Genomic DNA, 11,174 nt, shown 5'->3' on the forward strand with positions numbered 1-11,174 from the left:
CGCACTGCTGCAGTAATCCAGACAAAAGGAGCAACAACCAAGTACTGATGCTGTACATACTCATACTTTTCAGTTGGCCAACATTTATAAAAATCATTTTTTGAGTAATATTCTAATTTTCTGAGATACTGAATTTGGTGTTTTCATTAGTTGTCAGTTATAATAATCAACTAAATATATCAGTCTGTGTGTAATGAATGAATATAATATACAAGTTTCATTTTTTGAATGGAATTACTGACATTAATCAACTTTTTCATGATAGTCTAATTTTATGACCAGCACCTGTATTTGGTGTACTTTGGACAGGAAAAGCACCAAATGATGCATCAAACACCTCTAACCATCAGAACAACTGTGTGCACCCGTCATTTAGTTTTTTTAGGTTTAGTCAAGTTCCATTCGTTGCACGTTTTCATTCGTAACGTTTGCATGTTACAACCCAGTTTACTTGTTTTGTAGAAAGAAACAGACGCTGGGTTTGAAGTTGAACCAACGTTTATTGCGTGAGATTTCAATCTTTCTTGGCAGCAGCCTTCCTCATGGCAGTCAGGACGTTGCTCAGCTCTTCTCTCTTTCTCTTGGCTCGGATGTGAGTGCCGATCTGAAAACAAACAAGCGATGGACCTCAGAGAGGGGTTTTCATAACAAGTGCTTATTGTAAAATCATGTCATGCTCCTGACACGCAGCCCGGCAAGTCTTTATATCAGAACCACGACCCGAGGCCTGACGAATCACTAACGATCCAAACCCCCAGACCGGACCTCATGTCGGTCAGTCTGACAGGGTTCCGAGCCCGGGCTTGAGCCGAGTCCACGTCTGATCAAAGGCAAGAGTCCGGGCTTGAACAGGGTCGGGAGCCTGGACCAGAAGGGACCCAATGATGTCACACGAGAGGGGGACAAATAACTTTTAAATCCTGACCTGAACGAGCATCTTCATTAGTGGACGTGGCGTGAAGGATCTAAAGAGCAAATCTTCTTCCCAGGTGCTCTCATATGGACTGCGAAGACCAGCACCAAGTGTATGGGTCTGGTGACGGGTGCATGTTGTGGACGTGAAGATTGAGAGAGCACCAACCACCCAGAAACAATCAACATGCCTTTGTTGCTCCAACTTTCAAATTCACTTTTCTTTTTAAATCTATGAGAAATGTTTGGCCCCGCCCACTGACACTCACCGTTATTGCTGTTCAATGTTGTTGATGAATAAAATTGTGTTTATGTCTGAAGCCTATATAATTTTTTAAATCTTTCTTTCATTTTCTTTTACAACGCTCTCACACAACCATCTGCACGAACAATCTCCACAAGCCGGACACTTCCTGTATTTACTGCAGTCCTGTGGGTCCAGAGAACCTGGGCCCGTTTGTCTACGCTCTTATTGTGAAAAACAAAACAGACTTCACGTGGTCACGTCCCCTTTGCTTCACAAAGGCCTCTGAGCTTCAGTGCCAGACACCAGCCAGTCCCTGACAGGTTTCAGGGGCTCGTGGCACAAATGGATCAAACGTTCAAGTCTTACATCAAGATAAATTAAATGTTTCTACAACAACCGTATTGGTACTTTTGTTATTGCATCATGGGAAAATATACACAAGTTTTTACCTGTTTGTACCAAGTTTTGTTGTGACCCACATGTTTGATTCACATTTTTATTGTTCTACAATTCATTTTTATGTCAGTCTATAAACCTGCTCCATTTAAGAGACAACTTTTCTTTCTTTTTTTACATAAATATATCCTTTCAGTGAACCTTAATTTATTTTATCAAACCCCAGGACTGTGCTGAATGGATAACGATATGTGGTAAGATGTTAAGTCGTTTAAAGAGTTGGTGCAAATTCCCCCTCACGCTGCAGGTTGTCAGCATCTGACTGGATGCAGGTAACTTGTCAGATGTACCACGGCTGACCAGAGGTTTTGGGCTGCAAGTGCATCATTTCAAATGGAAATGTACTTTTTGGTGCCGTTACGTTGCATGACAAACCATCAGAATAAAACGGAAAAGAGCCACCAATATCCATCACCTAAAAACACTCTTCCGCTGAACACCAGTCAGGAAAAACAAGATGCGAGCCTGTCAGAATCCCACAGATATTTAGTTTAAATGTGACTATATCTCAGTTAATGTTAACGCAGATGAACTTTAGAGGGAAACGAGCTGCAGCTATAAATTCGACAGGACAAATTTCCTGTAAACATAAAATGTGTCTTATTTTATCAAAGAGCTGCTTCTTCCGTCTCATATGAAACTAAAGTGAGGCAATTAGGGGTTTTAAATTTATGACTTCCAGGCAGATTTTTCAATGTAACTGCTTCAGACTAGTTGTTGGGTTGAATAAATTTTCATTGTTATGCTGATGATACAGTTATTTGTCCATGAAACCCATTGAAGCCAATCAGCTTCTTAAACTACAAGCATGTATTAAAGACGTAAAAACCTGGACGACCCTAAATGTTCTGCTGTTAAACCCAGTTTTTGGACCTGAGCATCTTATGAATACATTTTTCAGTCTTTCACCCTCCTTGGATGGCATTAATCTGGCCTCCAGCTCTAATGTTAAAAATCTTGGTGTTATTTTTGATCAGGACATGTCTTTTATCCCCCACATTAAAAAACTTAATAGAACCACCTTCTTCCATCTGCGTAATATCACTAAAATTAGAAACATGTCTAGAAAGGATGCAGAAAAACTGGTTCATGCATTTGTCACAACTGGACTGGACTATTGCAACGGTTTATTATCTGGGTGTCCAAATACGTCTTTAAAAAGTCTTCAGTTAATCCAAAATGTTGCTGCCAGAGACTTAACTGGTTAGTAGGAGAGATCATATCTCTCCAGTTTTAGCTTCTCTAAACTGGCTCCCTGTCAAGTCCAGAACAGAATTTAAAATCTTACTTCTAACATACAAAGCCCTCAACAACCTAGCTCCATCTTATATTACAGATATTATTGGTCCATATTTTCCTCACAGAGCACTTCGCTCTCAGACTGCAGGTTTACTTGCAGTTCCTAGAGTTTCCAAAAGCAAAATGGGAGGAAGATCTTTCAGTTATCAGGCTCCTCTCGTGGAACCAACTTCCAGTTTCTGTCCATAAGACTGACACATTGTCCAGTTTTAAGACTGGACTTAAGACTTTCCTTTTTGATAAATCCTATAGTTAGGGTTGGCTGCCATAGACTTACGACTACTAGAGAACAAATTGACCTCATTTTCTTAAATGAATTGTTAAAATTGAATAGTTTTCATTTGATACTATTTCTATTTTAACATGTGATTCTTGATCTGCCATTGTGTATCTGTTCCTCTCAAACCCAGCCGGTCGAAGCAGATGGCCGCTTGTCCTGAGCCTGGTTCTGCTAAAGGTTTCTTCCTCATAAGGGAGTTTTTCCTTTCCGCTGTCGCCTTCATGCTTGCTCAAGATGAGAGTCTGCGATGGAGTTAAATTCAAAGCGGTCTGCTCCTCAGATAAATAGTGTTAACTTTCTTTTTTTATACATATGCTTCTGTACAGTGCCCTGAGGTGACTGCTGTTGTGACTTGGCACTATACTGGTACAATTAAACTGAATTTAATTGAAAATGAAGCTCTGGTTTCTGACTGGATGTTTGGGCATTTTGCAGATCATATTGTCAGCTGCTGTGCCCACGTCCTACCTGGACTCTGACAGACATCGGCATGAATATTTGTGTTTTTGGTCACTTAGTGCTGACTACGTATGTGATCAATGGTTCAAACCGAGCCAGTGCCGCAGTAAGAGGCAGCTAAACAGGACCAGATGTGGCACTCACCCTTTTCTTGATGAACTTCAGGGCTCTCTTGTCCTTGGACACCTTGAGCAGCTCCATGGCTCGCCTCTCGTACGGAGCAAACCCACACACCTCACGGATCATGTCACGAACAAACTTGCTGTGTTTGGTCAGCCTCTGGACACGGGTTTAAAGACAGGTCAGCCTTTATGTTCATGCTCATAACATTGTGCCTTGACGGCCCGGGAAAGGAGACCACACTCACCCCTCGCCGACGGCTGTGTTTGGGGGTAGCCACGTTCTTGGTGACCGGATGACCTTTCTTAAGGCCCACTGCCATGGGGTAGCGGATAGCCATGTCTGAGAAGAAACAAAGTACAAACGTCAACTTTATTAATTCGCCTTACACATTTGAATGATAAATATCAGCTGATTGAGGCATTCCCATATGGACCAATTCCCATTTGGCTCCTCAGATAAATAATGTTAATTTTATTTTTATGTATATGAATGTTTGTGTACAATGCCCAGAGATGACTTCTGTTGTGACTTGGCGCCATTTAAATAAACTGAATTAACTTAATAATGATGGATATTGAAAAATACAGCTAAAACCTAAACCTGAGCTTGTCTGGAGCGAACGTCTGCAGTTTTAGTGTGGACATGAAGCGTTTCTGCAAATTGTCCATTATATTTTTGTTTATAAAAATAATCGCCTGGGTTAAAGGACCTTTAGTTCCAGAGGACTTCCCTCATGCACATTAAAATGTTACGAAAGGTTTCTTTATGTGGAGCAGAGCTCATACAGCTGTTTACATTCAGTAATCTGTACGTTTTAAAAGCTGACGTGCTGTCAGAACCGAACCGGCGACAACAACGTTTTACCGACAGACTGACAAACAATATTGAGAACGGATGTTAAGTAAAGTCGTTTAAAGCCTCTCGCTTAAAAATCCACGTCAGAAGATGAAGGATGGCAAAGATTTGAAGCAGATTTCAACTAGAATTTAAAGCGATAATGAAAACCTACCTACTGCTTGATGGCGTTCGAACCGGAAAGACTGATGTTTTGAGGGGGCGGGGTTTGAAGGGTTTACCCCGGAAGTGTAAGATTTTCTTCTTCTTCTTCGGTTTTCTTTGGTGGATGGCATTCAAATTTTTGAAGCATTACCGCACCCTGCTGGTTTGAACTGTAAACTGGAATGACGCTCAAAAAAACAAAATAAAAACAAACAAACAAAAATCAATCAACCTTTATTTAGACAGAATCTCATTGAGCCTCGAGGACTCATTTACAAAAAGAACATCTATCCATAAGGATGAATAGATAAATAAATAAATAAACAGAACTCATATTCTTTCAAACAAGTGAGTCCGTTTCAGGTATCTCAACAAGATGTTGGTGCTTTCAGATCTTGAATTCCCTTGGCTTGTAACAACACGAACAACAACGGGTCGTATCTTACTAATAATAATTAATCATTTGCCTTCTTTCATGACTATTCCTTGCAGATCAGTAGCACATGCTCTATGGTCTCATCTTACCCAAGGTAATCACATTTACCGGTGTTATGCTTCCCTATCATGTCCTGTTCAAGCCTGTGTGTTTAAATCTGAGATGTGATATGACCATTTGTGTAAGTTTTTTTTCTCCACAATATTTATTTTAACCAAAGGGACCAACAGACATGATATAAAACCATTTATCTGCCCATTAAATCAGACCCAAGTGATGGGTGTTGTGATGTCGTGATGGGCATGTGATGGGAGCTGTCCCAAGTGTCCTGTCATATAAAGATGGGGCTGCTTCGTGTCCTTGATGTGCAACTGATGCTCAGATTTGTTTAGAACATGCACATTTAGGAGGAAAGCAATTATCAAAAGGAAATACATATTTCAGAAATAATTTAAAAGATAAAACAAACTTGTGTTCCTTCCATGCACTGAATAAGGACATTGCCAACAAATTAAATGGGCTCCCTTGATTCTTGGCTGTTATTAACGGCCAAGTTCTGATTGTCAGTAACGACAGAGGAGCTCCCAGTGCTGCGTCGCTGCCATGAGGAAGTCGAGCGAGCCCGAACCAATAAACAGTTGAGAACTCATCTGGAAGGTATGAAAACAAAGGAGATTGACCAATTGATGAGAGTGGCCTTTCAATTGCATGCCAGTTTTGAGCTAAACAGCAGCTGCCAACTTATTAGACTTGCACAGCTAAACTATAAGGATCATGAATATGACAGCATAAGTAATATTCAATCAACAGACCAAGAAAAATCTGAAAATCTTCAGTAAAATAGGAAATTAAAATGTTTTAACTCAATACTTTTAACTTTAGGGTTAATTTTTTCATATTTACAGAATTTGAATCCCTCTAGTCTCTAATAACTCTTATCTGAGACATTGTCAAGCCCTGTGATTACATGAAATGTTTTTTTCTCTTAAATATAGTTCATTAACGTTATTAATACCTCAATGCAAATATATTACAATGTGTTAAAATAATAATAATAATAATAAATACACCAAACTGTTGAAAAACAAACTGTTCTTTTTTTATTGTTCTCATCCGTCAACCAACTTCGTTCAGCTTGTAATTTCACACGTGCACATTTATTCCCATGTAACTCTCAAAAACACACAGAACAGCTACTGAAATATCAATATTTGTTTCTGAAGCCTTAGACTGATTTCAAAGTTAGCTGTGGACTTGTTTTTGGAATTTTACTAATTGAGCTTTTTTTTGTTGTTGCAAATTTTACTGAATTTATATATTACATACAGGTGCACATCCAAACTTTACACTTTTTCAAATGCCCTATAAAAATGAACCAAGAGAAGGTGCACACGTTCTGTACATGTTTTGGACAAAACAACTTTGCTATCCTTTATATTCCTCAACCTGCCCAAACTCTTTCAATACAAATACTACAGGTAGTGTTCCTGTCCGTTCTTCTTCTCCAGATCCTCTCAGTTGTAAATCTCTTCTCAGTGAAAAACACCTGTAAATAAACTTATTTACATTCTGTAGCACTGTAAGGTACCCCCAGTATTATTCAACAAAATCTGATCTCAGTGGTGATATAAAATCCTGCCAATTTTTCCAGTAATTCTTAAATTTGCCAGATTCTAATCAGATGGAAAAAGTCAGTCATATAAACATTATGCATTACATCAACTCAACCTTCCATTTTAGGGGCCTCTGCCTTCAGCCATTTCCTAGTAATGTTTTTTTTTTGCTAGCCACCAACATGATTCCATAAATATATTTGTCAGCTGATTTTGTTACAAACTGAGCATTTATAAATGACAGGTACAAATGTTGTCCTACAGAGAAGTATTGCTCTCTGTGGGAACAAGAACATGGCTTTGCATGAACTGAAAAAAACAATTAAAATAAACTAAAACACATACTTCCATACTTGTGCATATTTTTGTACACAAACATTCAGCTCCAAACCAGAAACGTGTTCACTGCTTCAACATGCGTGAATGAAAAAAACAAATACATTCAGACACTTCCGGTTCTTTATTGCTTATTTCACCATCCATTTAGTGTGAAAGATTAAACTATTTTCAGTCATTTGCCATTAGTTATACGTTTGAATTTGATGGTTTACATTTGAATACCCGTATGAATTGACTGGACACTATTCTGTTCATTTCTGTCCTCCCATTGTAATATTTGTTGGGTACCAAATGGCATAACCTGATCTAAACTATGCTGAACTCAAGGGAGTTTTGATGAAGCAGTATGCTGTCCATTGCAGCGCGCAGTTCTGGGTATGAACCGTATGTCCGTGGCAGTTCCAGAGCTGGCCCACAAGTATGTGCAATAATAGGCCGCCTTTCCAGACCTACTGGTGTAAACAGCACCTTGATTTTGTTAACACAAATAACATCTGACCCCGTAACAAACCTTAGCATCCTTCTGAGTCCTGCGTCGTCCAGTCCTCTGATGTACTGCTGTAGGAAACGAAAACGTCGATTCTCTGCTTCAGTTGCAGGCGACGCATCCAGTAACTTTAAAAACCTTCTGCTTGTTGGCCTTTTTTCTTCATACATCTGCAGGACAGCTTGTGGGCTAGAAAATGATTCCTTTAAAATGTGGCTAGCAGTTGAAGACATTTGTTCTGCAGCATATCTTGGCTTTTGGATCAAGTGCTTGCGCGCTGCATTTACAAGGATTCTTTTCAAACTCTCTTGTGTTGGAAGTTTTGTCACATTTAAGCGATCCAAAAGATCAAGAAGTTCATCTAGGTCCTCATCTAGACAGTCTGCGTTTAAGGCGGTGGTCACAAGCTCCCTGTCTGACTGACTGACGTACAGGAGAAGGCTTTCAAACAGCATTTCATCTGAGACTTCACTCTCTCCAAAAATGAGAGCAACAGAAAAAGCCGGGGCAAGGCGGCAAGGAAAGTATCCATGATCTTTAAATCCCTTAAGCAGGATCCGGCCTATGGATCTCCATTCTTCTTTCTCCCATTCATTAGGCAATGATGGGACCCTCGCTTCCTCCCCCTCTGCTATGCGGTCCATAAACTCAGTCCAAAATGCGGCATACGCATCTCTTGAGACACCATCTTGATCAACTCCCTTTTCATCTATAAAACAAAATTTCAGGGTTTGTCTCAGGAGCGTTTGATCCTTAAACTGCACTATCATCTCCTCAAGAAGATTGCTCCTGTGAAGTTTTACGGTGGCACACATAATTCCACATGAAGCTGTATTTGTTGCTTCATCACCTGGTGCTGGAGTGAAGTGTGCTGTGCTTGTGGAAGCAAGTTCAACAGATCTGAAGCCTGACTCATCTCCTTCAAACTGTATGCCATCAAGTTCACCAGCCTTGGGTTCTCCATGGACTGGACCAAAAGTCACCTCAGATGTGTTGGACAGCACATCTGGATCAAGTTTAAAGTCTGATGACAGAATGGCAATGGTTTCAGTTACTTGGTCATCTTCATGCACGTCCATCACTTCAAGATTATTTCCATCAGATTTCTCCCCACCATTATCCTCACCATCCGAATTGATCAGACTTTTAGTGCACAAGTAAAATCTTAACATCCCTAATCTCATTACAGCGTACAATTCCCCCACTGTGGTATTGTCATCCAACGCAGCTTCTTCCTGGAAGTCCAATATGTCATGACTGTACGTCTCAAAACGTCCAAATCTACATTTTCCATTTGGGAAGAAAAGATCTTTGGAATACTTAATAAGATCTGATTTCTTTGAATCTTTGGGTACATCAACTGCCCATGTTCCTCCTCCCTTGCGTTTCCTCACTTGTTTGCCTTCATGAATCCATCCCAATTCAATTCTTCTGGTCTTTTTTTCAGCCAATTTGTTGCGCTGCATGTATGGTCTTTTCTGCTTTGGTTTGGTTGTCTCAGCTTGATCTGAATTTGTATCATCATTACTATCGACGCCCGTCTTCCGCTTTAGCTTTTCAAGCAGGGAATGTTTTTTGGAATCTTTTGTATTTGCACCTTTATTTTCCAAACAGAAGTGTCTTGCTGCGATTCGATCCCCATACGCTGGGATGTAACCAGAGAGAGCACCATCATCCATGCAGTCAATAACTATTGCATCAATCTGTGGAGACAGAAATTCATATAAGAACTCTCAGACAAGCTTGGTACCTACTGCTACATCCTGTGGCCACACAGGGAGGGGGCACGCGCACACAAACACGTTTAAAAAAATTTTACGCATCCTTTATGATTGTCTATTGTTGTCATTGTTGTCCACAGCTGTCATCACTCTGTGTAAAATTCAGGTCTCTCTCTAATCAATCCCATTGAGCCCCGAGGCTCAATGGGATTGATTAAAGGTTGAATTAATGTTACATATGCAAAATGTTTTTTTTTTTTCAGAGCGTAAAAGTATGTTATTCAAAGTGTTTAGCATAATTTTGCTGTTTATATGTAATAAATGTATGTTTATATTGTTTAAAAACGGCCTCTGTTTTACGCAATGTGGTGGGTTGCCAGTTGGGCTTGTTTTTATATAGCTGGTTGCTTGTTTCTATCGCGAGATCTGGCAACACAATTTCTCTCACACACCATGAGGTTAAGGTGAATGGTTGGTTTTCATTTTCATGAACCATTTTCTAAAAAGTTGGCATACCTTCACTAAATAAATCATTTGAATCCCCCTACGTGCTTGAGACAGTTTTACACAAAGCTCTGTCATCCATAACTAAAGTGACGATTAAACAATTACTTGGAAAAAAATCTATTTAACATTGTTTTTGTTGCATCTCATTTGTAAAACAATGTAGGCTAGCACGGACGAAAGGACTAGCTTTGTCATACTAATTAATTAACAATTAATAGCGATAAATACGACTAAAATATATGTGAGTGACAATTAGACTTACGTGTTCTGCTTCCATGCGCAAAAGGTTCTCCTCTGGTACTCCGCGGTGTCGCAGGAACAGCAACAATGAACTATCCATGTTTCAGCCTCACAACATGAACTTCTTCTTACTCTTATTACCTGATCTCGTTGTCCATGCAGGATAAAAGCTCACTACCGCCACCATCTGGATGAAATTATCACGTTTGTACAATATATCTAACAAAGTGAAATCAGGCCCTTTGGACAGATTCTTTTTAGTGAAACGGTTCGTTTTTCATCCATAAGACTTCTTCAGTCTGAGGAGCTGCAATAAATTCAGTCTTATAAATAACACCTTCTCGTAGTGGATCAACCCGTTCGTTGTTGACAGACAAAACTAGCTGCTCACATGAGAAAGGAAGACCATCAGACATGACTTTGATTGATTTTTCTACTTGGATTATTGAGCATGCATCAAGATATTGTACAATATAATTATCTCATGTGTACAATATAATTATCTTATTTGTACAAAATAATTATCTCATTTGTACAATATAATTATCATGTTTGTACAATATAATTATCATGTTGTCAAAATAATTATCTCATTTGTACAATATAATTATCATGTTTGTACAAAATAATTATCATGTTTGTACAATATAATTATCATGTTTGTGCAATATAATTACTTTGTATCTCATTTGTACAATACAATTATTTCATGTACAATATAATTATCTCATTGGTACAATATATTTATTTCATTTACAATATAATTATCTCATTTGTACAATATATTTATTTCATGTACAATATAATTATCATGTTTGTGCAAAATAATTATCATGTTTGTACAATATAATTATCTCATTTGTACAATATAATTATTTCATGTACAATATAACTATCATGTTTGTACAATATAATTATCATGTTTGTACAATATAATTATCATGTTTGTACAATATAATTATCTAATTTGTACAATATAATTATCATGTTTGTACAATATAATTATCTGATTTGTACAATATAATTATTTCATGTACAATATAATTATCATGTTTG

The 11,174-nt window shown here is 38.6% G+C and overlaps 1 protein-coding gene across 1 annotated transcript; it reads right to left on the reverse strand.

Annotated features, from left to right (window-relative positions):
• Positions 1–480: 480 nt before the first annotated feature.
• On the reverse strand, positions 481–4,840 carry rpl36 (ribosomal protein L36). The gene is made up of 4 exons (XM_037674708.1): positions 4,786–4,840; positions 4,021–4,115; positions 3,798–3,932; positions 481–604 (listed from the first exon to the last, which is right to left on the reverse strand). The coding sequence occupies exons 2-4, from the start codon at positions 4,111–4,113 to the stop codon at positions 515–517; spliced, it is 318 nt and encodes a 105-aa protein (XP_037530636.1). The 5' UTR covers positions 4,114–4,115; positions 4,786–4,840; the 3' UTR covers positions 481–514.
• Positions 4,841–11,174: the final 6,334 nt, after the last annotated feature.

Source organism: Nematolebias whitei, chromosome 3 (genome assembly GCF_014905685.2).
Source record: "Nematolebias whitei isolate Nwh7 chromosome 3, NemWhi1, whole genome shotgun sequence".
NCBI classification, from domain to species: Eukaryota; Metazoa; Chordata; class Actinopteri; order Cyprinodontiformes; family Rivulidae; genus Nematolebias; species Nematolebias whitei.